Source organism: Chinchilla lanigera, unplaced genomic scaffold (genome assembly GCF_000276665.1).
Source record: "Chinchilla lanigera isolate Chin_1 unplaced genomic scaffold, ChiLan1.0 scaffold00024, whole genome shotgun sequence".
NCBI classification, from domain to species: domain Eukaryota; kingdom Metazoa; phylum Chordata; class Mammalia; order Rodentia; family Chinchillidae; genus Chinchilla; species Chinchilla lanigera.
This window is the reverse complement of record NW_004955425.1, coordinates 25,356,575-25,380,611: the sequence shown is the minus strand read 5'-3', so window position 1 is coordinate 25,380,611 and position 24,037 is coordinate 25,356,575. Positions and strand designations below refer to the sequence as shown.

Sequence of the window (24,037 nt, the reverse complement as noted above, 5' to 3'; positions counted from 1 at the left end):
ATTTATTTCCCTCTTTGGCCCAGATATCAAAAGGGGTGAGGTATTTATTTGGTTTATCACAAATACTTGAATTCGTAAGTTTTAAAGAAACGTGAGTAGTAAAGTATTTAAGTGTTTAAGGAAGTAATGACAAAGTTTTTTTAATGTACTTTCATAATTATTTCCCCAAATCATAAAGAATACTGTCAGTTGGTCAGGGAAGGGACACAGTACAAAGCAGGGTTGAGATATAGTACACTTTCCTCTAAACCTTTTTCTTAATACTTTTTTGGGGTACCAGGACTTGAACTGTGGACCTCGCGCTTGCCTGGCAGGCACTGCGCCACTGAGCTATATCCCTGGTCCCTAAACCTTTTTCTTAAAAGCACCTTGAGTGAGCTGGACACGAGCATTCACACTGGGTATTTCTCCAGGACCCAAGGGTTCTGCCGCTGCAATGCTGTCCAGACTCTTCCGCATGCACGGCCTCTTCGTGGCCTCCCACCCCTGGGAAGTCATCGTGGGGACAGTCACACTGACCATCTGCATGATGTCCATGAACATGTTCACCGGTGACAACAAGGTCTGCGGCTGGAATTATGAATGTCCAAAATTTAAAGAGGTTGGTAAACTTAATTCGATACTGACCAAAGTGACATACATTTTGTTTCTAAAGACTGTGACGTTTTAGAGAATACATAAAAGCCATAATTTTTATTTTAATATTCCTGCGCTTACCTCGTTTCCATCTGTTTGCATGGTATAGAATGAACTAGAAGTACTTTCGAGAAGTATTTCTTCTCAAAATTGATTTTATTTGAGAAATATAGGTTTTATAAGTGACTACAGTGAAAAATTATGATAATAGTATCTTAATTTGTTTGGTATAGATTATGCCTGCATTTACATTCTTAGGATAATGTGCAAACTAATGACCAAAATAAAAATTCTTACTTTTAATTGCTTATTTTTAAAGTCAGAGCTATTGGAATTTTCTTTTCTCTCTTTCCCAATAGGATGTTTTGAGCAGTGACATCATAATTCTAACAATAACACGATGCATAGCGATCCTGTATATTTACTTCCAGTTCCAGAATTTACGTCAGCTTGGATCAAAATATATTTTGGGTAATGTTTTTATATATTTCACTTCTTTGCATGCCATCCTATTTTTGATTTGCCATGGAAGTAAACCTGTTTGTTCAAATAATGTGTTTGTGTTGCTGACAGTGTGTTAAATGTGGTCAGTGGTTTCTTTTCTCATTACTGAGAATTAGACTTTGTAAAATTTGAGACCTAAGTAAGCTGGAAACAAATACTGGGTTTTTTTTTTTGGTTTGTTTGTTTTTTTAATCTCAGAATCTTGTCAGAGACTGTTATTTTTTTTAATAATGAGTACAGATTTTTCATTGTTGAACTTTGTCATTTCAGGTATTGCTGGCCTCTTCACAATTTTCTCAAGTTTTGTATTCAGTACAGTTGTCATTCACTTCTTAGATAAAGAATTGACAGGCTTGAAGTAAGTGTGTAACCTCTAAATGTACTTTCTTTTAAAAATACATTTTTTAAAACTTTTATTCCTTATGCTGGAAAGGTAATACACATTTTCAAATGTTGAGAAAATATGGGGAAATTTTTTGTGTAATTTTATTTTTAACTAATTTTAATAACTTCAATGTTTTGGTATATATTCTTTCTAGCTTGTTTTACACTTAAATTTTCTGAGATCATACTGTATAGTTGTGCTGTTTTATAATTTCCTTGTCTAATTCATAGTTGATCAACATCTTTCTGTGTCTGTAATACTGAACTAAACTGTTAGCAATATTCTATATGAATTTTTTGTAGTATGGATAGTTTTCTTCATTAATAATAACACTGATGACTACCTTCCTACCTAGTTTTTGTTCTATTCAGTTATTTCTTTGGGGTCCATTTCTAGGAGCGGGATGGTGTTTTTGCACTGTAAGAACCTTGTATGTCCGGGGTATCTCTTTCAGTGTTACTGTTGCCAGTGTGCTTTCCAGAAAGTTTGTTTCAGTTTATCCTTCTACACATACTGATTAATTAACAAGATTTTTGAATGTTTTACATTTTTGCCAGTGGAAATTCAAGATTTCTTTTGCCAAGTATGCTATTTTCCTGTAATGCTACCAAACTGAAACATTCATTTTAACATGGAAAATATTTTTCACAAACAAGACAGGATCATGTTTGTATGGGTGGAAGTTTTGTTTTAAAAAGGATTTGTAAAATGTACTTTCCTCTGGTAAATGTCCCTGACCACCTTATTTGTTTCCAGTGAAGCACTGCCCTTTTTCCTGCTTTTGATTGACCTCTCCAGAGCCAGCGCCTTAGCCAAGTTCGCCCTAAGTTCGAATTCACAGGTGAGTGCTACTTCGAAGTCAGTAGTGTAAATATTGTTTCTTTTTCCAGTTTATTTACATCGGGGGAAGGATTAATAGTTTCCTCGTAACCCAAGATTCAGGGATTACCCCAAATCAAATTCTCAAATCCTAAGATTTGGTCTACTTAAGTGCCCTAGGAATAGTCTGATTTATCTCATAACTTCAATGTAATTCCATGTGAGTAGAATTTTGAATATTGCCCTATTTTCATTTTTCAAAATTTTCAGAGATTATAGTGAAATGACTTTTGGATACTAAGAGTATTTACCTAGTAAAACACAGAGAGCAGGACAGTGTTTAATGAGATCTAAGCCTCAGGGTAGATTCATTTTTAAACCCCTTAATTAACACTAGCATTCTGTTACGTTTTATCTTGATATTTATTAGTCACTTTTAAAAATGCAACATTAGGCTGGGAATATAGCTCAGCGGCACACGCGCCTGCCTGGTAAGCAAAGGTCCTGAGTTGGATTCCTGGTGCCAAAAAAAAAAGCAACATCATTTAATGATCTCGCAGCAGAGGATTTGAGTATAAAATACCTTGTGTGGAGCTAGAGCTGTAGCTTAATGGTAGACCGCTTACCTGGCATGCATGAACCCTGGAGAAAACCCTTCCTATTTTTGCCATGTTTATATATTTGGTAATGCTTATGGTCACTGAGTTTGTAGTCAAGGAAATGGTACAGATTTTACAACAGTGACATGACCTCATAAAAATTGCAACTAAGAGTTTCTGTCAATGATAGCTGAAATATAAAGTGTAAAATTTAATTATGTAGGATTTAAATGACAGGATTATGATACTAACTCAAAGTAATATTCCCTAGCAGTGTGTCATTCATTCATTGGTAAGGGAAGTTAACTACTCCATGTGTCTTTTTTGTTTGATCCTCGCTTGTTGTCTTAAACATGTCCGTTTCATCTTATTGCATATTTTATTCTTGGAGTAGTAAATTAGATCTTAGTGTCAAGTCTTAAGATGTATGCACACTGTCTATTTTTTGAGGGATACTGCGGACTAAACTCAAGGCCTTTGTAGGGAACTGTATCCTTGCAATACTGCCGTAGTTCTGGGGTTACAGGTATACTCACCATACACAGCTTTATTTTTTATTTTGAGACATGGTGTCACTAAGTTGTTAAGTTGCCTAGGTTAGATCCTCCTGTCTCACCATCCCAGAGCGTGGGGATTGCAGGCCTGCACTATTGTACCCGGCTGTCAAACATTTTTACAAGTTACCTGTGCTTTGCCCTTATTGCTATGTTTCCTCTGCATTTAGGATGAAGTAAGGGAAAACATTGCTCGTGGAATGGCCATCTTAGGTCCCACATTCACCCTTGATGCTCTTGTGGAATGTCTTGTCATTGGAGTTGGTACCATGTCAGGTTTGTAAGCAGCTTCTAACATGTGAAAATGAGTATTTCACTAAAGAAAAAAACCGTCTTGTATTGTTTATTGTTAAGTCTGACTTTAATATTACTCTTAAATTCTTAAAATTTTATGTGTATGTATATCTGACCTGTGTTTCTTTGTTGAAAGTGTAGTAAGGTTGCTGGTTTATTCTTCACTCTTTACTGTCTTCTCTTTCTGTGTTCCACTTTCTGTATTTTGGGGTTTTTATATTGGTTTTTAGCCAAGATTGTACTCCAAGGAAGATCTAGAATACAGTCCCACCCTCCTAGCCCTTTCTGTTGTCTAAGCCATATTAATGGCCAGTTCCTTGTGTTTTAATTAATTATCAAGGAAAAGACAGTGCAAGAGTCAGGAATAGGGCTAGGGATATAGCTCAGCAGCATAGCACCTGCCTGGCAAGTGCGAGGTTGTGAGTTCGATTACTGGTACCAAAAAAAAAAAAAAAAGAGTCAGGAATGGATAGATTTAAGTTAGATCCACCTAAGAGAGAAAGTGGTTGGGAAGACTGACACAAACAGCAAAGTACATCTTGCTGAGTACCCAGTGTTAGCCTAGACACACCTTTCCTCATCCAGAATTGCATAGTAGAGAATTAGATATTAAATATAGAATAAAAATTATGGCCTTGCATGGAGATTTACCAGAATGGATATATGCAGCTGTTGTTGAGGTTTTCTAATCATTGGACTGGACTATGGCTTCTTGGGAAGACTATACTTAGTGAACTACTATTCTGGTTTATTTCCCAGTAAGGGAGTGTCTTGGTTACTTTTCTCATGTTGGTGGGACAAAATACCCGATGCCCAAAATTAAGGGAAGAAAGATTTTTCTAGCTCACAGTTTGTGGAGGTTTCAGTATGTAATCAGCTGGCTCCAAGGCAGGGTGGCATGGCACAGCGGCAGCAGTTCAAGGTGGCAGAAGACAACAAAAGCAGCAAGAGCAAAAGGGAAGAGCAAGCCTCTTTTCCTCCCTTATATTGTAGCAGGCTACCTGCCCTAGGGTGGGTCCTCTCCTCTTATACAGGATCAGGATGTTTGCAAAGTAAGGACCCTGGCCCTCTGCTGAGTTAAACTTCTAAACTTCTCAAGTTGACACAGTGTATCAACTGTTACAATCCACCCCTTGTCAATTTAGCAACCAGACACATTTCTTTAAACAGGTTTCCAGATACAAAGAATGCTTATTCTTAGCATTTCACAACTTTAACATTATAATCCAGGTTTTATAATCCAGGTTTAATAATCCTTAAAAACCAGTGTTAAGTTTGTCAACATTATATTACATTAGAACTATGACATTCTGCCCCTTTCCTTCCCCCAGAGACTCATGCATATCCCTTTATGCAAAAGGCACTTACTCCCAACTCTTAAGAGTTGCCAGAGTCAAAAGTTTCAGCAGTGCTGAAAAGTCCCAAGTCCCAAGTCTCCTCTGAGATGTAAGGCAAACTCTTAAGCTGCAAGCCCCTCTACAAATGAAAAGTTAAACACTTCCAAAATTCAGTGGCACAAGATAAACATTTTCATTCCAAAAGTTACAAATGGGGATACCAAGGATTGGAACCAAAGCAAGTCCAAACTCCAGCAGGGCTAACATTAAGTTCTGTAGTTCCGGGTCCAGCATCTGAAGCAATCCATGGCAAATTGTGAGCTCCAAAGGGCTTGAGTGACTCCACATCTATAGCATGTCTGATGGTTACAGCTCCCACTGCTTCCCTCTTAAACCCGCTTTGCTCCCTTCTTGCAGCTTTCCTTAGATCATCCACATTCCTGGCTTTCCCAGACTTTTGGGATCTTCACTGCACCTTTCACTTCACACTCAGCAGTTTCACACATTGGCCTCTCAGGGGCACGTTGCCTGGCCTCCCATGTCTTGTGAAATCCAAGTGGAAGCCTTCTTAACCCCACAACTCTTGTATTCTGCATGCACCTAAAACCATTGCCATGTGGATAATGCCAAAGTCTGCTGCCACCTGGAGCAGTAGCCACATTTTCCTCTCTTGGCTGTAGGGGTCTAGTGCCTGGATCACTGGGCACTCTGAATCTAATTCTGAGGAATGGATTTTCTGTGCTGCTGCCATTCTGGAACATGGTGCTCTGTGGCTTTCTCCTGAAAGCAAAGTCTTTCACTTCCGCAGTTTTGATAGCAAAAGCATCAAGAGCAAACGAGGGGAGAGCAAGCCTCTTTTTCTTACATTGCACGCAGGCTACCCACCCTAGGGTGGGTCCTTTATCCCCACACCATCTCGGTACCCTCCTCTTGCACAGGCTCAGGTTGTTTACAAAGTGAGGATCCTAGCCTCCTGCTGAGTTAAACTTCTAAACTTCTCAAGTTGACACACTATCAACCATTGTAGGGACCTTATTCAGAAATAAAATATCTTTGAAGGCAGTAGTTGGTTGTCCCTTCACTGACTAATTTATTAAATATATGATGTTTCTTCTGAATTTCTGAGGGTAAATTACTGTTTAATTATTCTGTCATTCAATATATTTTACTTAGTAAAGAAAATATTTTTCTGAGCTGTGTGTAATGGCGCATGCCTGTAATCCCAGCACTTGGGAGACCGAGGCAGGAGGGTTGCTGTGAGTTTGAGGCCAGACTTGGCTTCATAGTGAGTTCAAGTCTAGTGTGAACTACATAGTGTGACCCTGTCTTAAAAAATAAAGAAAGAAAAAATACTTTTGAATTTATTTTAGAAATGTACATACCTGGTGTTGAGGTATGGTTGAGTGGTAGAACACAAAGGTTCAATTTCCAGCATTAAAAAAGGTTTTTTTTTTAAAAAAAAAGGAAAAGAATTTGTATGACTTAAAATTTACTTTTTTTAAAATGTATTTTTTTGTTTTGTTTTGTGTTTTTTACTGGATGTTGAGCCCAGAGCCTTCACACTGAGCTACATCCCTGGCCCTTTATTTTACTTTATTTTTATTTTGATACGGGGTCTTGCTAAGTTGTGCAGGTTGGGTTCAAACTTGCAGTTTTCCTGCCTCAGCCTCCCAGTGCTGGAATTACAGGCATGCAACACCATTGCCAGCTAAGTATGTGATTTTATAAGTTTTGACAAAACTTTGTGATCACTGCTACAATCAAGTAAAATTTTACTTAAGTGAAAATATATCTATGTGATTTTCTTCAAGCAAAATATGAGAAGACGATTAGGAAGGAAGTCATAGCAGGCCATGAAACCAAGTTTTATTCATTTGAAAGTCATGGCAAATACTTCAAAAGCTAGAGATCTTGGCAGTGACACAGAAATTAGGAATTTGGCACAGGACAGAGAAGGAAAGATTGAACATACGTGAACTAGGAAAACCCAGAGGACCTTATGCACGCTACCAGGCATCCCACCACTGAGCTGTGCTTCTGCCTTGTTAGTGACCCTGGGGAAAAGCTGTTATGGAAGACAAACCCCGGGTTGCTAGGTGGCTCTGGGAGAATGTGTGTTGATTATGCATGAGGCCTTGAGAAAGACAGGTTGCTTCTTTGAAGCATATGGATTGGTGCTCTGCCTCGTGTAGCAACAGAGGTGCAGAGAGACTAGCACATTACGGCAGCAGTAAGGAGGAGCATCTAGGGTGTGCACATCAGCAGCCGGAGCCCCTGCTGATAGAGTGGTGGACAGTCAAGTTGGGTCAGGTATGGTTTTGATAATCTTGAGTTTGAAAGTTTTATGTTTAGCTGCTATTTTAATATAGGTTGGCTCATAATGCTTCTGTTATAATTTTATAGTCTCAAATTTTTGTATTTGAGAGTGACATGGAATCTTAAAAAGGTAGTAATGAGTACTTTTATTCTGTTCAGTGAAATGGTCTCCTACAGTTAGAAAATAAAATGTACTGTTTTTAATACTAGCTTTTCTATTAGTTTTAACTGAAAAAGGGAATCATTTTTATTTATATTATAAAACATGTTAATTTTGAGGGACATGGGAAATGTTTTATACTCACGTGAAGTCTTTTTGCCAGTCTCTTTTTACCTTCTGTTTGAATTTACCAAATAATATTTTAGATATTTTGTAGTGAAATGTTTTAATTTTCAATCTTGAACTATTTTGTATTCTATCGTCCTTTCAAACTGATAATGAAGTAACTAAAACGATAAGAACAGCAGTAGGCATTGTGGAAGTCATAAGAAGTTAGCATCAGTGGTACACATGAAATACACTCGTACTGTATCGGGTGACACAGCTGGCAATAAGTGCTGTAAAACGGCCTTAATTCAAAGGTGAATTGCTTGTGTGGTAAAAGTAAGATTAAGTTAGTGGTATAAATTGGAGGGCTAGACGTTCTTCCATGAGAATACCCAGTCCCCTGCATTCTTGTCTTCAAATACAATACTTCCACTTGACCAAAGTGAAGTGCAACCACTTGTTTCTCAGAGATGTCTTAAACACTGCCTCTGCTTGACCCGGTGACACAGGGAGAGGGTGCAGAGGACAGGTATCTTCCCTTGAGGGACTGAGAATTCCATGCTTGCTTCTGTGGCTCTGTAGGCCTTGGCCTCAGCTTTGAGCTGCTAATTCGGTTGCCTGTAGACGGCAAAGAGCTTAAGGTAGTGATATTTTCACGTTTCTTCATTGGCAGGAAGTCCTTGTGGTGTATATGCAACCTCAAAAATCCACAGGCCGTACTAGTTACACATTGCATTTTTCTCCACCCAGGGGTCCGTCAGCTTGAAATCATGTGTTGCTTTGGCTGCATGTCAGTTCTTGCCAACTACTTCGTGTTCATGACCTTTTTTCCAGCTTGTGTGTCCTTGGTGTTGGAGGTAGGAACAATTCTTACTTGCAGAACTGGTACGAGAATATGTATCGTTATATCGGTTCACTGAAACAAATGACTGCCTTCTAATGTGACACTGACGTACTTTGCAGCTATCTCGGGAAAGCCGTGAGGGCCGTCCAATTTGGCAGCTCAGCCATTTTGCCCGAGTTCTAGAGGAAGAAGAAAATAAACCAAACCCTGTTACTCAGAGGGTCAAGATGATTATGGTAATGGCATAGGCTTTTTTTTCTCCTTTAGTATCCTTGATCTAAAATCATTCTTCTAATTTTGGGTTTTTCTTTTTTTGCTTACTGTTTTTGTATATTTAAAATTTTACCTCTTTCAGTGAGAATCCCCACTGTCTTCTTGCCTTTTTCTTAACTTGGTTCTTTACTTCTTTAAATATCCTGGTCATTATTAGTCTTTCCTAAACACATTTTTCAGGGTCAGAGTCTGTCTTTGAAACGTGTTCTTTGGTATGTTCCCATAGTAAGGGGGCACAACTTTAGTCATATACCAAGCCTGTGGGCCTTCTGTGACAAGGGGAAGCCATGGAACATAGTGTGTGGCTGTCTAGTTGTTAAGGGTTCTCAGAGAATATATACTTAAGGCAGAGGATACCTGATTGTTCATTGTTATTTCAGTCTTTAGGCTTGGTCCTTGTTCATGCTCACAGTCGCTGGATAGCTGACCCTTCACCTCAGAACAGTACCACAGAACATTCTAAGGTTTCTTTAGGACTGGATGAAAATGTGCCCAAGAGAATTGAGCCAAGTGTTTCCCTCTGGCAGTTTTATCTCTCCAGGTGAGTTCATTGCAATCCACCGTGTTGCATATTAATCACAGTACTCTATGCTCGGTAAGTTTAAGTAGTACCTTTTATACTACTGGATAATAACATTAATTTGCCTTCTTTTATTTAGAATGATCAGCATGGATATTGAGCAAGTTATTACCCTAAGTTTAGCTCTCCTTCTGGCTGTCAAGTACATTTTCTTCGAACAAGCGGAGACAGAATCTACACTCTCGTTAAAAAACCCTATCACATCTCCTGTGGTGACCCAGAAGAAAGTCCCTGACAGTTGTTGTAGACGTGAACCTGTGCTTGTCAGAAAAAACCAGAAATTTCAGTCATTGGAAGAAGAAACAGTGATAAACCAAGAAAGAAAAGGTAGTATCTTAGTCACTTGCAGTTCTGCTCCTGATGATTTGTCATAAAGTGGTGCATGTTCGGTGTTTTGAGGTTTCTTTTGATCTTTTCAACAGTTGAAGTTATAAAACCCTTAGTGGCTGAAACTGACACCTCAAACAGAGCTACATTTATTGTTGGAGGCTCCTGCTTGCCTGACCCTCCATCAGACCTGGTGACCCAGGAGCCTGAAATTCAACTTCCCAATATACCTCGGCCTCCTGAAGAATGTTTGCAGATACTTGGAAACGCAGAGGTACGGATGGTCACGCAGACTCAAGCTTGGGATTGTTCTTTAAAAGAACAATTGTCCTTTTTTATTAAAGGAAGGAAAAACTACTGAGTCCTGCTGAGTTCTAGGCAGTGTTACACAGATCCTCCGTGTTCGCTACCACCTGTGAGGCTGGTGGCATTATCTCCATTTTTCAGATGAGAAACCCAGGGCTCGAGAGGATGAGTAATTTCCCATACACATGGAGGAGATGGTAAAGTTAGGAGCATGGTACGAGATTTTCTGATTCCAGAGCCCAAAACTGAAAGTTCATTACTATTTCTCATATAGCTAAGCAACCATCGTATTGTTCTCACAGAGTGTGTTGAGGCCTGGCAAGGGTTTACACATGTGAACTATGGAATGAAGGTTTTTTTGCTTTTTAAAAATTTTATTTGGGGCTGGGGGGTTTAGCTCAGTGGCAAAGCGCCTGCCTGGCAAGCGCAAGGTCGTGAGTTCGGTTGTTGGTACTGGAGAAAAACAAAACAAAACAAAAAAATAAAACAAAAATTTTATTTATTTACTTACTGCAGTACTGGGGATTGAACTCAGGGTGTCACACATGCTAGGCAAGTGCCGTTCATGAGCCATCTCTTTAGCCGTCTCTTTGGCTGAAGAAAATTTTTTTTCATATATTGCTTTGCAAGGTATCCTTTTCCCCTGGCTTTATTAAGGTACACTTGACAAGATTGTGTATCTTTAGGATATACAGTGTGGTTATTTTGATATCCCTGTATGTTGTCAGTAATGGCCACAGTTAAGCTAATTAATATGTTTACTACCCACATTGTTACTCTTTACTCCCTGTGAGAACATTAAGGTTACCTTCTCAGCAGGTTTCTAGTTCACACAACATGTGGTCACTATTGTCACTATTAGATCTCCAGACCTTATTCATCCTCCGTAGCTGTAGGTGGTGAGGAAAAGGTATTTTCTCCCGAGCTCAACACATGCCTGATTGTGGGTAGTAAAGAACTGGGCAGATGATAAGCATGGCTAGAAGGAAGACGTTAGTAAATTTGTACTTTTATAAAGTTTTATTTTTAATTTCTGAACAGGTATTCACAGTTAAAAAACTAAAAAAAAAAAAAAAAGTAGAGTCTGAAAAATAGCCACAACATCTTACACATTTGACCCTTCCTAAGTCACATGTATTTTTCTTTTTACTGTGTATTAATCCAAGTCTATCTTTGTATTATAAAGCTACCGTGATAGTTTTTATAGTATTTTCATTTGGCATTGTTCATATTAAGTGAATTGTTTTCCAGGGGTAGCTGTGTGAAAATGACGGTGATTATAATAGACAAGATTTGTGTTCTCCTTTAGCTGATGAATGACACAAAGTCTGGGCCTTCAGTCACTGTCTTCTTTCCATTCCTTAGAAAGGTGCGAAGTTCCTCAGTGATGCTGAGATCATCCAGTTGGTTCATGCAAAGCACATCCCAGCTTACAAATTGGAGACTCTCATGGAAACCCATGAACGGGGTGTATCTATTCGCCGACAGCTACTTTCCAAAAAGCTTCCAGAGCCTTCCTCTCTGCAGTATTTACCTTATAGGGATTATAATTACTCCTTGGTATGTTACTGTCTCAGACAGTGTTTGCTTTTTAGTCTTTTTTCCTGACTAGTTGTTTATATATAATTATATAAAACATATTCCTTTTTAAAATATTGAACCAATTTTGTATACCACTTACGATATAGGCCTTAGAAATAGAGTCATTACTAAAGATTTCAGTATTTAAAACAAAGAATAAATTAAATTTTTTCCTGAAAAATATACTAGTGTATATTTTAAAGTATATTAGTGTATATTTAAAAGTATACTTAAATTAGGAGCAAGTTATCAATGACAGAAGCTGAGATGAGCTGCTATGCATTTCCAGTACAGATCCTCACTTGCTGCCTGACCCAATCTCGTAGGTGATGGGAGCGTGCTGTGAGAACGTCATTGGGTACATGCCCATCCCTGTTGGAGTGGCAGGGCCTCTGTGCTTGGATGGAAAAGAATTTCAAGTTCCAATGGCAACAACAGAAGGTTGTCTTGTGGCCAGCACTAATCGAGGCTGTAGAGCAATCAGTGTAAGTTGGAATTTACTTATTTGCCAGTTTAAAAGTAAACACGTGGCAGGACAGCCAGCACAGATTTGGATATGAGAAAGGACACCTTTTGGGATGAGCAGAAGCCTTTTCAGGATTAATAAGTGTCTCTGTGATAATCTGCGTAGCTCGGTGGAGGAGCCAGCAGCCGAGTCCTTGCGGACGGGATGACTCGTGGCCCAGTGGTGCGTCTTCCCCGTGCTTGTGACTCTGCAGAAGTGAAGGCCTGGCTTGAAACCCCTGAAGGGTTTGCAGTGATAAAGGAGGCCTTTGATAGCACCAGCAGGTGTGTGAGTGGGTTTATTTGTACATTTACGTTTATTTCAAAACCAGTGTTATTTTCTGTAGTTGATTGCCTCACATTAATTAATATATTGCCTGTTTAACATAACAGCATAATCAAGCTTTGAATCCATTCATTTAGAATGAGTAATACTTAGGCTTGGTTGTGGGATGTTGATTCAAATCGATACCTTCCTAGAGATAAACTGATAAAAAAAAGTGAGGTGATAAATTTAATGATATTGCCACTTTGCCCACAGGGAGAACCATCTTTGGAGAAAAGGCTTCCTAAGTGGGATAGAAGCATTAGTATAACAGGTTTACTTTGCATGTAGAAGATGAAACTTGCAACGAAGTGTGATCACTAGATGATAACCCTGTATAATTCAAGCCAGTGTGTTTGTTTTCATTTGGACTTTTTTAAGTTTACTAAGAGATGACAGTCTACAGTGTGCCCGTCCTCAGCATCTAAGAGTTAGCCAGGGTTGCAATAGTATCTCTCTTGGTTATTTCGTAGAAGAAAATAGGTAATCTTGATGAGCTATCTCGTAAGCATGAAATGAAGCAACTGAGCTAGATTTAAAGGTAACTCCCATCTTAAAAGACTGAAATGAAATCTTCGCTTCTTTTCACAGATTTGCACGTCTACAGAAGCTTCATACCAGTATGGCTGGACGCAACCTTTATATCCGTTTCCAGTCTAGGACAGGGGATGCCATGGGGATGAACATGATTTCAAAGGTGAGCATGGATACAGTGTCTGAAAAGATACAGGGATAGACACAGAACTTGTGAGAATGATTATCCCGGAAGAGAGGAACTGGGAGGCTAAGAGATAGGGGTAAGAGTAGATTTCCATTTATGTCTGTCTGTATTTAATGATATGTATGTATGTTGCATACTCAGTTGATTTAAAAATCTACTGAAAGTGCAATGTTGATTGATGTTGCTTATCTTATATAACTCAGACATTTGTTAATTGTTGTTTATATGTGTTTAATGTGGACTTGGCCTTGTACATGTTCTACGTCTGTTCAGATGGGCTGGGAAGAGTCTTGGGTTAACACCTCAAAACCATGTCAAAAAAGAAGTCCCGTAAGATCCCGTAAGATAGCAGGATGGTGCTGGAGGTGTAACTCAGTGGACGGGTAAGAGTGTGTGCTTACTGTGTGTGTGGCCCTGGGTTCAGCCTCCAGTACCTTCCAAAAACAAAAAAGAAAAATGAAAGAAAACTTCAGTAACCCTTGAAGCTGACCTCTTCTAGGAACTTGAAGGCTTGTCTTTATATCTAGTTCATGTCCACTTACTTCAATCATTTCCTAATGTATATAGCTTATATTTTATTTTGTTATCTGTTACTTACTAGAAACAAGTATGAAATGTTAAAATCATCTGGTCGGGCTGAAGTTTATTTTGTGTCTTTATAAGGATTATTCAGAAAGGGAGAGGAGAATTGCTAAATGTGTAAGTTTTAAAAATTGGCAGGGAACGCTGTGGCACTTCCTCAGCAACCAAAAACCAAACTGCCATTGGTTCCCGCAGTTCTGTTTCTGGGTGTACACCCAAAAGAACTTGAGAACAGGGTCTTGAGGTATTTGTTACACCCCTGTCCACAGCAGTGTTGTTCACAATGAATAGTAAACTAAGTGTCTGTTGCTGGATACATGGACAAATGAGGTGGATGTAAGTAACAAAAAACTAGCCTGTAAAAGGAAGGGAATTCTGAGCATGCTACAGAATGATTGAACCTTCTGGAAGAACATGCTAAGTGAAATAAGACCACCATATAAAGACGCTTCATGTTCTGCTTACGTGAGCTAGCTAGAGTAGTCAGATTCATACACAAGAAGTAGAATGGTGGCTACCAGGGGCTGGTGGGGAGGGGATGCAGTGTTGTTTAATGGGTTGTGGAGTTTCAGGTGTGCAGAATTCGAAAAGCTCTAGAGATAAGTTGCACAGATTTACCACTATCCACTTAGAAATGGTTTAGATGTTATATTTTGTATGTACTTTATCACTGTTAAGAATTGTTTTAAATTCCAGTAGATATGTTTCAAATTATTGAAGTGTGGGTTATTAGTTCATTTAGTTCATTGGAAGGCTTATTTATATTTTATTTTATTTTATTTTATTTTATTTTTGGTACCGGGAATCAAACTCAGGACCTTGCGCTTGCCAGGCAGGCACTTGTGCCACTGAGCTATATTCCCGGCCCTTATTTATATTTTATGTAATATAAATCCAGTGATCCTCCATTAATAGATGACTTTAGTCACCCGTTTTTCTTTACCCAGTTAGTAACCTGGACTTCCAAATAGCTTAATAACTAGAAGAGGCAATTTATTACATGTTGTTTCTGGGTTGAGTTACTTTGTAGCAACATACGAATATGAGTATTTCTTATATTCTTAGTGGGCATTGTTACCATTTTAATTTTCCTCCACATCCTGTTCATCAATGACCAAAACTAACTTGGTTTTCATATCTAGAAAGAAATATATTAGGAATCTATACCTGAGAAGTCAAGTCACTGGAATAGTTAAAAGAATAGCTGTTAAGCTTGCACTGTGCTCCTCGAGATATAGTTGTATTTAGAAAGAAACCCTCTGACCTATGCTTCATGTCTTCTAATGTGTTTTCCCCTTTGGTTTGTCAATAGGGCACCGAGAAAGCACTTTCAAAACTCCATGAGTATTTCCCTGAGATGCAGATTCTAGCAGTGAGTGGTAACTATTGCACTGACAAGAAACCCGCTGCCATAAACTGGATCGAGGGAAGAGGAAAGACGGTTGTTTGTGAAGCTGTCATTCCAGCCAAAGTTGTCAGAGAGGTGAGTGAATGAGTGAGTAGCTTAGCTTTTAAATTTTGCAGTTTTTCACTGGGTTAAAGAAATTGGAGGAAGGAGTATTAACACTTCTAAAAAGTTATGTCAGTGGAGCTATATTTTCCATTAAAGACGCCTGTCTTTTTGTACCTTGTTCATCTCTGTGTGGCATTCACAGGAAAAGACCTCACTGACACTCTTGTTATTGAGGACAGGGCTTGCATGGAGCCACATCTAACAGAGGTACAGAGAGGTTGATGTGGGGAGCTCTGTCCTGAATCTCCTAGAGGAAGATGTAAGATGTCCGCTACTGTTTTGTAGGTATTAAAGACGTCTACGGAAGCGATGATCGACGTGAACATTAACAAGAATCTGGTGGGCTCTGCCATGGCTGGGAGTATTGGGGGCTACAATGCGCATGCAGCCAACATCGTTACTGCTATCTATATTGCCTGTGGGCAGGTGCGCTCTCCAGCCTGTTTCTAAGTAAAGGAAGCATAATCTCTGTGTATGTGTGTGTGTATATCTATATCTGTATTTTTTCTGCCCCAGGATGCAGCACAGAACGTTGGAAGTTCAAACTGTATTACTTTAATGGAAGCTAGCGGTCCAACAAATGAAGATTTGTACATCAGTTGCACCATGCCATCATTAGAAATAGGAACCGTGGGTGGCGGGACCAACCTCTTACCTCAGCAAGCCTGTCTGCAGGTAGGACTGACCAGGCACAGCCCAGTGATCTGAAGCCAGCCTGGACCCCAGGTTCTGTCACCAGACAGCACATGTCACACCTCTGTGTTGATTCACATTGCTGCTCTCGTTCCCTACAAGCCTCGCCTAGCATGTCCATATGAGCATCGCTTATGCAGGCCTGTGCTTGATAAACGGAGAGCAGATGATGAGAGCAGACAAATGTGCTGTTAGCTTTGGTGTACGAATTGTCAGTCCAGCAAATCTAGAAAGCTTTCACTTCCAGTGGAGTTGAGTTGTGTTCTGATGCCATTGTAGTTGCTTTGATTTGTGTAATTACTGCTCTTGACATGAAGGGTGAATCTCTTTTCTCTGACAATAGATGCTAGGTGTCCAAGGAGCATGTGTAGACAACCCTGGGGAGAATGCCCGGCAGCTTGCGCGAATAGTGTGCGGTACGGTCATGGCCGGGGAATTGTCACTGATGGCAGCATTGGCAGCAGGGCATCTTGTCAAAAGTCATATGATTCACAACAGGTAAGATTTAAACGTGTTTTCCCTGTACTTAAGAAAATACGGTATGAAAACTTAATACTCAAATACACTATTTGCAAATTACGGGGATTGGAATTTTTTGGGGGGTACCAGGAATTGAACTCAGGACCTTGTACTTGCCAGGCAGGCACTTAATGCTGCTGAGCTATATTGCCGGCCCAGTACTTGCAAATTAAAATTTTGCATTCCTGTCCTTTTGTTATTACTACTACTTTATTTTTTGGCTGTAGGTCAAAGATAAATTTACAAGACCTCCAAGGAACGTGCACCAAGAAAGCATCTTGAACAGCCTGAGAGTTCTGAGCTACACACATGGGCATTGGGTTCTAAAGGACTAACATAAAATCTGAATTAAAAATCTTGATGTGCTGTCTCGTGGACGATGAATAGATGTAATCAGGGAGATGACCGCTTGCGTTTGGCTTTTCAGAGAAGTTGGAGGGCTTTCTACCCTGACGCCTCTGACCTGAACACAGCCCACTTTCTCTTCTGTGTGCTGTGGGAATTCGCAGCATGGCCGCCACACTGAAGCAGCCCTGAGGGTAATCTGTGGTGCGCTTCTGAAAGTAAATACAAGCTGGGCAAAAGGTGTTTTCTTTTACTGAAATGATGAAGTTCATGTGATTATTGTGAGATTGTCCTTTGCCTCGCCTCTGATGGGTTAAAAATGGATTTTTAAAATTATATTGTAGCTGACAACTTCTGATTTTATAGGTAATTTAGTTTGAGTTTTAGAAACTTTGTAAGAGCCAGGTTTATTTTTTGTAAACTAATAATTCATTTGGTGCTGGTCTGTTTCAACTTGGGGCTACTAACACTCTTCAGAGGGGACCTGCTTCTTCAAGGGAAGACTTGTATTCTCAAACTACAGAATCATATAACAAGCAGTGTTGAATAGTTTTCTATCAAGAAGACAAAGCACTGCATTACTCGCTGTAGGCTCTTTGTTCAGAAATGTTTGTCTCGACTGGCAATAGCCTGAATTTCAGCATTAGGTTTTAAGAGTTTCATGCGCTTCACTGAAGATAGCAGATCTCTCTGTAGCGTCCACAGAGTGACTGAAGTACAGCACTAGCAAGTCTGTGACCTCTCTTAGAAATCAAGTGTGGAAACACTGTTTTGAAAGGAAAATTCCATTTTGCTAAGCCAACTTTAATTTCTTTGAAAACATTTTAATTTATTTAGTTGAAAAATCTAGGTAGGTTTTTTAAAAACTATCAAATCTGTATATACTATAATAAAGCTTCTTATGCTAGGAGCTTATTAAAGGTGTTGAAAAAGCAAATCAGCTTGTATACTGATAAAACACTAGCTTGGCCAGAGAAGATAGTGTTCTTCAATACTGTCCAGGAAAGCCTGGCCTGCTCACCAGGCCTAATGAAAGGAAGTCAGCTCGCAGAGCCAATGATGGAGCCGTGTGAATGGCCCTGGAGTCATGTGCCTTGTTCCTGGGCCAGGAGGTTGGTGACTGAATCAACACATCAGGCTCTGACAGGTCCATAAAGCTCTTAGCTTCCTCAGGGGGTCAGCAGTTACTGAATCCTTTTTTTTTTTTTTTTAAATGTATGAGTTTTGTATAAATAAAGAACTCCTTATTTTGTATTATTCCATCTAACGCTTCAAGTGTTGGTCTTGGGAAGCTGTCTCATGTAGAAGATGGACGCTGAGAAACATTCCGGTCCTGCAGGCCCCGGGAGCCTGAGCAATCACATCTGCAGTATTATTGTGGGACAGTGACCTTTTCTGCTGTATATAAAGTTTAAATTGCTCCTCTTGTGACTTTTCAGCTAGTGACTTCTTACTTGAGCTTTTCATGGAAGCGGCAGTGGAAAGTATGTAGAGTGTTCAGTTTTGGTGACTGTAGCCAATATCCTCTTGCTAAATTAATGTTTTGTACAATTACTAAATTGTCTACTTTGTTACAGAGTACTTTGTTCCAGTTCCAGTAAATAATGAAAAGGAAGTTAATACTTAAGTGTAAGCCGTAGCCTTTTTTTGTTTGGCTTACCCGTAGGCCTGGGGCCTGGAAGTTTTCAAAGTCCAGCAGAGCTGTGATTTGTAATTCATGCAAAGGATTACACAGTCATTTATCTAACTCTACAACACTAGTGGCAGGCTGGCGTTGTATGTGCATTAAGATGATTCATCTTAGAGGGTTTGATTAGTTTAGGTTTAGCATCAGCCAGGCTGCTGTGTATCAAGGGTGGGAGGAGTTAAGAGGCCTTACTTAAGCTGCATCAGCTGAACTGGAGAAGGAAATTTGTACAGCTTCCTACAGCCAAGATTGGTTTCTTCAGGAGAGCTGACCTCATTATTTGCAATTGTTGACCACGCTTGCTGGTCAACAAGAGGTTAAAGGTGTGTTTCAGCACTTGGACCAACCAATGCCCAGATTCTAGAATTGTTTTTTTTCTTGAAGTGACCTGTGATCAGCTGTGTGGTCATTCTCTCCCGAGCAAAGCAGTATAGACAAAAAATGAAGAACTTTGCAGTCCACATCCTGCTTTGGTGACTTGATGGGCAATGAGATGCATGTGGCAGGACAGGTGTATTAGTTTTCCATTGCTGTAATGGGTATGTGAGAAAACGAACAGGAAGGGGTTTCGGCTTAGCTTTGAAGGGCCCCATTGGTTTGGTGTGTGGCAGTGCATACACCCAGGTGGGAACGCGAGGTGGCGGCGGCCCATTCGCCTCTTGGCCAGGATTCAGCAACAGGAAGAAACTGGGTCCCAGAGTCTCTTCTAGAGCATGACTGCAGTGAGCAGAAGACCTCCCTCAGGCCCACTGGAAGTCACACCATCTCATGCGGGGGCATCACCGATCCAAACTACAGCAATAGGTTTTTCCTCCCCATAAGGGAGGATATAGAGAAAACCCTCAAGGACTGTCACAGCAAACAATGCAAAAGCACAGCAAGATGGCTCACTGGGGCGGTGAGAGCTTACATTCACACACTGTAGAGACTTAAAAGACCATTGTTTCTCCAGCTGTGCTCTGCTGCACAAAGCTAAAATTAGTTACTAACGAATAGGTAACCTTTATGCTGGAAGTCAGAAGAGGACAAATGGTTGTTTGCAGTTCCGTTGTTTTAAAATGAACAGATTGCGTTTTCACTGAGGTGTACATGGGATATTCTCTCCCTCTGAGCAAGTCTGCCGAGAGTGGTGTGGCATTCTTGTATCGATGTGAGTTCAAGCTTCAAAACTGCTACCAACCCTGTACTGACAGCTGGAGCTGGGGCAGCGTGCCAGAGCGCTCTGTTCCAGTGCTTTGAATGAGTGGGTGTCACGTATCTGGAGGACCCCTTTAGACCGTGGTGCGCAGGTGCCCGGGGTGTCTGACTCCCTGTCTAGGCTGGGGTCTGGACTTCAGCAGCTCTAACAACTTGGCAGGTGCTGCTTCTGCTGCATCTAATAGGCTTCGGTTTCAGTGTGAGGCGCTCAGTCCAGCTGAGACTTAATCGTATTAGAAAGTAGTTCTTTCCAGAGCACAAAGTTGGAAAACAAAACATGTGCCGGTTAGTATGTCAGAATGAAAAAAACATGCTCGAGAGGTGTAACAACTACCTAAGTGGACAGTGTTACTTGGTTTTGGTGATTCTTTCCCTCCCCCACCCCACAGTCTCCGAACACCCCTGAAGGTCTCCACAGCTCCAGCCTGTGGAACGACTGCCCCAAACTCCTTTCAGTTAGTGTTTCCTTCCCGTGAGACAGTAGAGGGTGAAAGTGCACACACAAATCAGAAGTACTCAGGGGCACGAGGGCAGGGGTACTACCATCCTGTCCCCGCCACGCCTGCCTGTGGCCCCAAAGCCACTCCTTTGTACTGTAACTTTCACTGAACAGGAAACCCATTAAACAGCATTCCAGTTGGTTAAGTCTGACACCAGCTGTCAGCCTAAAAGCAGGCTTTGTGCCGTCCGCTAACAAAGCTCAGGGACCTGATACATTCATTGTCAGAGGAACTTGCCAAGAAAGCATGAGGAAGTAATGGAAGGCGGAAGGCTGCAGTCACCGAGCCTGTATGGGTGAAGGCGCAACTTTGCTTCCACGTCTCTTGTAAATCGAAGTGGTGACAAGAATGAAGAGGACTGTTGGGGCACAGCAGGGAACGATTCTGGCTCAGTCTGCACACAAATCAGAAGCCTTGGACGACGTAAATCTAGATTATTGGTGCTAACGCGTGATAGAAGAACCTTTCAAACTAGCTCTCAGCCCCGAGGAGCTTCTGTCTTCCCAACATGTCACTGCTGTGGGGTCTGGTGCACTTCCTGCCGCGCCATCTCATCTGGGGCAGACACTGAGAGTGCTCGTTCCTTCTTCTCCACTGCCCTGTCTCAATGTGTGTGTAGGCATCACCGTGGGCCACGCTCCTGCCGCAGATCTGAGCTTTCTCTCCTCAGGGTGGGGACTTAAGTAACCAAAGCTCACCACTGGCTTGCTGTTCCACCCCAGATACTTAAGGTTTAAGCTGCAAGCTCTTGGGAGACAGCGTTTGTAACATGCAAGGACCGTGTTTACTTGGCGTAGAACCCACGCCCTCCATGCCCCTCAGAAAAATGTGAACACACATCTCCAACGACTGTTCCTCAATTAATTATATATAGAAGTTAAAAGTAAAAAAAAAAAAAATGCTGGGCATGATGGCACACGCCTGTAATCCCAGTAACTTGGGAGGCTGAGGCAGGAGGATCACCGGAAGTTGGAGACCATCCTGGGCTACAAAGAGCTCAAGGTCAGCCTGTACTGCATACTGAGACCCTGTCTCAAAAAGGCCAAAAAGCAAACACAAACATGTTTTCCCCCTGGAATTTGTTGTAAATCTTGCTTATGTTATCCTCTAGAGTGAGGTCTTATTCCTAAAAACAAATTCCATACATTTACAGGTCTTCAGCGGTTGTTGAATGGCTAATAAACATGTACTGCAAACAGTAAATAAGTCATTCACAGTAAGAGGCTGTGTTGGAGCTGAGAATCCAGAGACCTCCAATTTAACCCTTGCTCTGCTACTAACTAGCTGGGAGCCTTAGGTTATTTACCTCATTCCCTCTTGTCCTGTTTCCTTATTGTAAATTGAGCCAGTGGGTCAGGCCTTTTAAGGTCTAACCTAGCTCTACACAGTCTATGGTACATTACATTTATTCTTGTTTCATATGTGTACGTACCTGCACTAAGTTATTCTGTCATCCAAGAACAGAGGAGCACCTAGCATGTATCTGCAGCTGCCTTAGTAACTCCTCAGATGTTCATGTATTAACACATCAATGGGGTTCACCATGACAACTTCCATAAATTACCATGTGTTCACCATGTCCAGCCACCCTTCTTCCATCCCTTCCATTTCTCCTCTCCACAACCCCAGCCCCAGCCCCTCTCAGTCCCTGTAGGGTCGGTTCCTGTTTTACTTTCCATGATACTTTTTCAAAGCATCTTAAAATACATCATCTTGGTCTTCCCTAAACAAATGACTTAATCAAGATCAAAGATGTTCAGGTGGGAAAGCCAGAAAACCTTCAGCATTCTTATTCCTTCTCAGTATGTTGAATAGATGGTAAGCTGGCACATTTGGAAATTCACTAAAAAACAAATCTATTGGCTTGTGGGAATGAAGTCAGCCATTGACCATAAATGACAGCTTTAGAATGAAGGATCACTAGGAGTGGGGGTGTTGCTCCATGCTAAAATGCTCAGGAGGACTGAGGCCCAGGGCTGAGTCCCCAGTTCCCCAAGATCATTGATTTGATGCTAACGATGTAAAGAAGTCGAACTTGTTGAAGTTAAATAATCCATTTTCTACTTCTGAGAATGTAGAATAAAAAAAACTATGTAAATCTTAAATGTGGCTTAACTCAAGTGTACCTTATTAAAATACTCCTGATTTCAAAGCCAATTTCCTCGTAACTTGGACACATTTCTAAAAAGCTTGGTTATAACAAAAATGATGAAGTCCAGATGCTGTTCACTGCTGTATCCCCAATCTTGGCACACTGCCTGGCATACTGCACTGCTAAATAGTACTGCGTTGATCATGGGGCTCAGTAGCAGAGCACTTGTCGTGCATGTGTAAGGCCCTGCCTGGGTTTGATCTCCATCCCCACCATCCCCACAAGGAAAAAAAAACCCTACAGAGTACTGGCTTGGACTGACCAAACCTTGGCTTTGCTGCTGTGCAGACGCTCTGCTGCTGGACCTAACCACCATTACAGCCTCAATTCTGAGAACAGCAACAGAACTGCTATAGTCAGCTGCCTTGAAGGGAATCCAAAGCTTGCTTTGTGTCAATGGCCATTTGTGGCAGGCAGCTCACAAACAGTAACAGTGGTACTGACTTACCAACAGGTTGAAAGAGATAAAATGCCATGCTTGGGCTTCACCGTGGTGTTCCCTAGGTCCCTTGTTTCACCCCTGTAAGCTGGAATACAGGAAGGCATGAAATGGTAGTCAGATTTTGTGTTTGTTGACTTTCCTATATGATGGCATTTTGACATAAGTACTTGGGATTCTGTGAAGCCAATATTGAGATGTAGGCAGGCCCATACCATAAAAATGTTAACTCTCCAAGCACGTTAGTGCTCCCTAGTTTACTGAATGCTGTATTCTATAAACAAACAGGTGTTAAAAAGTAGCAGAATGTAATGGAAAGTTTACCTAAAACCCTGGCCCGTTTCCTCATCTGTAAAATATGGGTGGCCCTGCTAACCCCCCCATCATGGAGGTCAGAGAAGACATGAGTACCACTACCTGTTACAGCACAGGAGACATCCTCATTCAGCACCTCATGAAAGCCTGTGTTAGGAAAATTGTGCCGTCTTTTAACAGCTTCGAAGATCTTTTGAGTTTTATAATTTTATTCTAGTACTAAACAAAGAATTCTATGGAAGAGAAGAAAAAGGAAAAGGCAGCTTAACTTTAGGTAAGGCTGTTTAAAATGCACAGATGTGGAAGAGTCACAGAAGACCTGCTTTAGTATACGCACTCTCAAACAATGGTAAGAACATTTAGAATATAAGAACGCCCCAATTTGAAATAGGTAGAAGTATACCTATTTGCAGGTTACACTCTAAAGTGAGCTTTAGGTAAAAATCAGAGTTGTTAAAACTGCTCTGGGAAAACACACAAGGAAAAACCATACTCATTTCTCAAGTGCTCCACAACAGCCAGATGTCCCGTTGTGCACTGAGTAGCTGGCTTGTATTTCCAGGCCGTTCAGATATCCATGAATACTAGGACAGGAATATGCCGAGAGCCTTTCAACACAACCCTGCAGGGATCCCACTGAGGACCTGAAATGCACACTTCTCTTCTAAAGGTTGCTCACGTCATAAATTCCGAGTGCAACAAGTGGAGCTGACCATGTTATTTACATAAACCAGAAATTATCTGTGGCTGACTTCGTGCAGTTGAATTACAAATTAAATACTTATGATTCACTGAGGTTGTGCTTTCCTTTTAGAAATACTCAATACATGACTTTCCTCTAGCAATCTCCTAAAACTTCTAAAATGATCCACACAAATAAAATTTTAAATTGTATCCCACTACATGTGTATGTAACACATTT

The 24,037-nt window shown here is 40.7% G+C and overlaps 1 protein-coding gene across 1 annotated transcript; it reads left to right on the top strand.

Moving 5' to 3' along the window:
• On the top strand, positions 1–18,447 carry Hmgcr (3-hydroxy-3-methylglutaryl-CoA reductase). The gene is made up of 20 exons (XM_005386052.2): positions 1–35; positions 414–601; positions 996–1,107; positions 1,411–1,498; positions 2,282–2,366; positions 3,668–3,773; positions 8,463–8,569; positions 8,676–8,792; positions 9,210–9,370; positions 9,489–9,736; positions 9,832–10,010; positions 11,408–11,602; positions 11,950–12,108; positions 12,255–12,412; positions 13,044–13,149; positions 15,068–15,238; positions 15,554–15,694; positions 15,785–15,943; positions 16,305–16,459; positions 16,708–18,447. Exons 2-20 carry the CDS (start codon positions 437–439, stop codon positions 16,760–16,762), a joined length of 2,667 nt encoding a protein of 888 aa, XP_005386109.2. The 5' UTR covers positions 1–35; positions 414–436; the 3' UTR covers positions 16,763–18,447.
• Positions 18,448–24,037: the final 5,590 nt, after the last annotated feature.

Bases quoted from the DNA above. Each gene is read 5' to 3' on its own strand.
- Hmgcr (XM_005386052.2), top strand. From the start codon at position 437: ATGCTGTCCAGACTCTTCCGCATGCACGGCCTCTTCGTGGCCTCCCAC. The intron at 1,108-1,410 runs GTAATGTTTTTA...TTGTCATTTCAG, and splicing joins TGGATCAAAATATATTTTGG to GTATTGCTGGCCTCTTCACA. The intron at 3,774-8,462 runs GTTTGTAAGCAG...TTCTCCACCCAG, and splicing joins TGGAGTTGGTACCATGTCAG to GGGTCCGTCAGCTTGAAATC.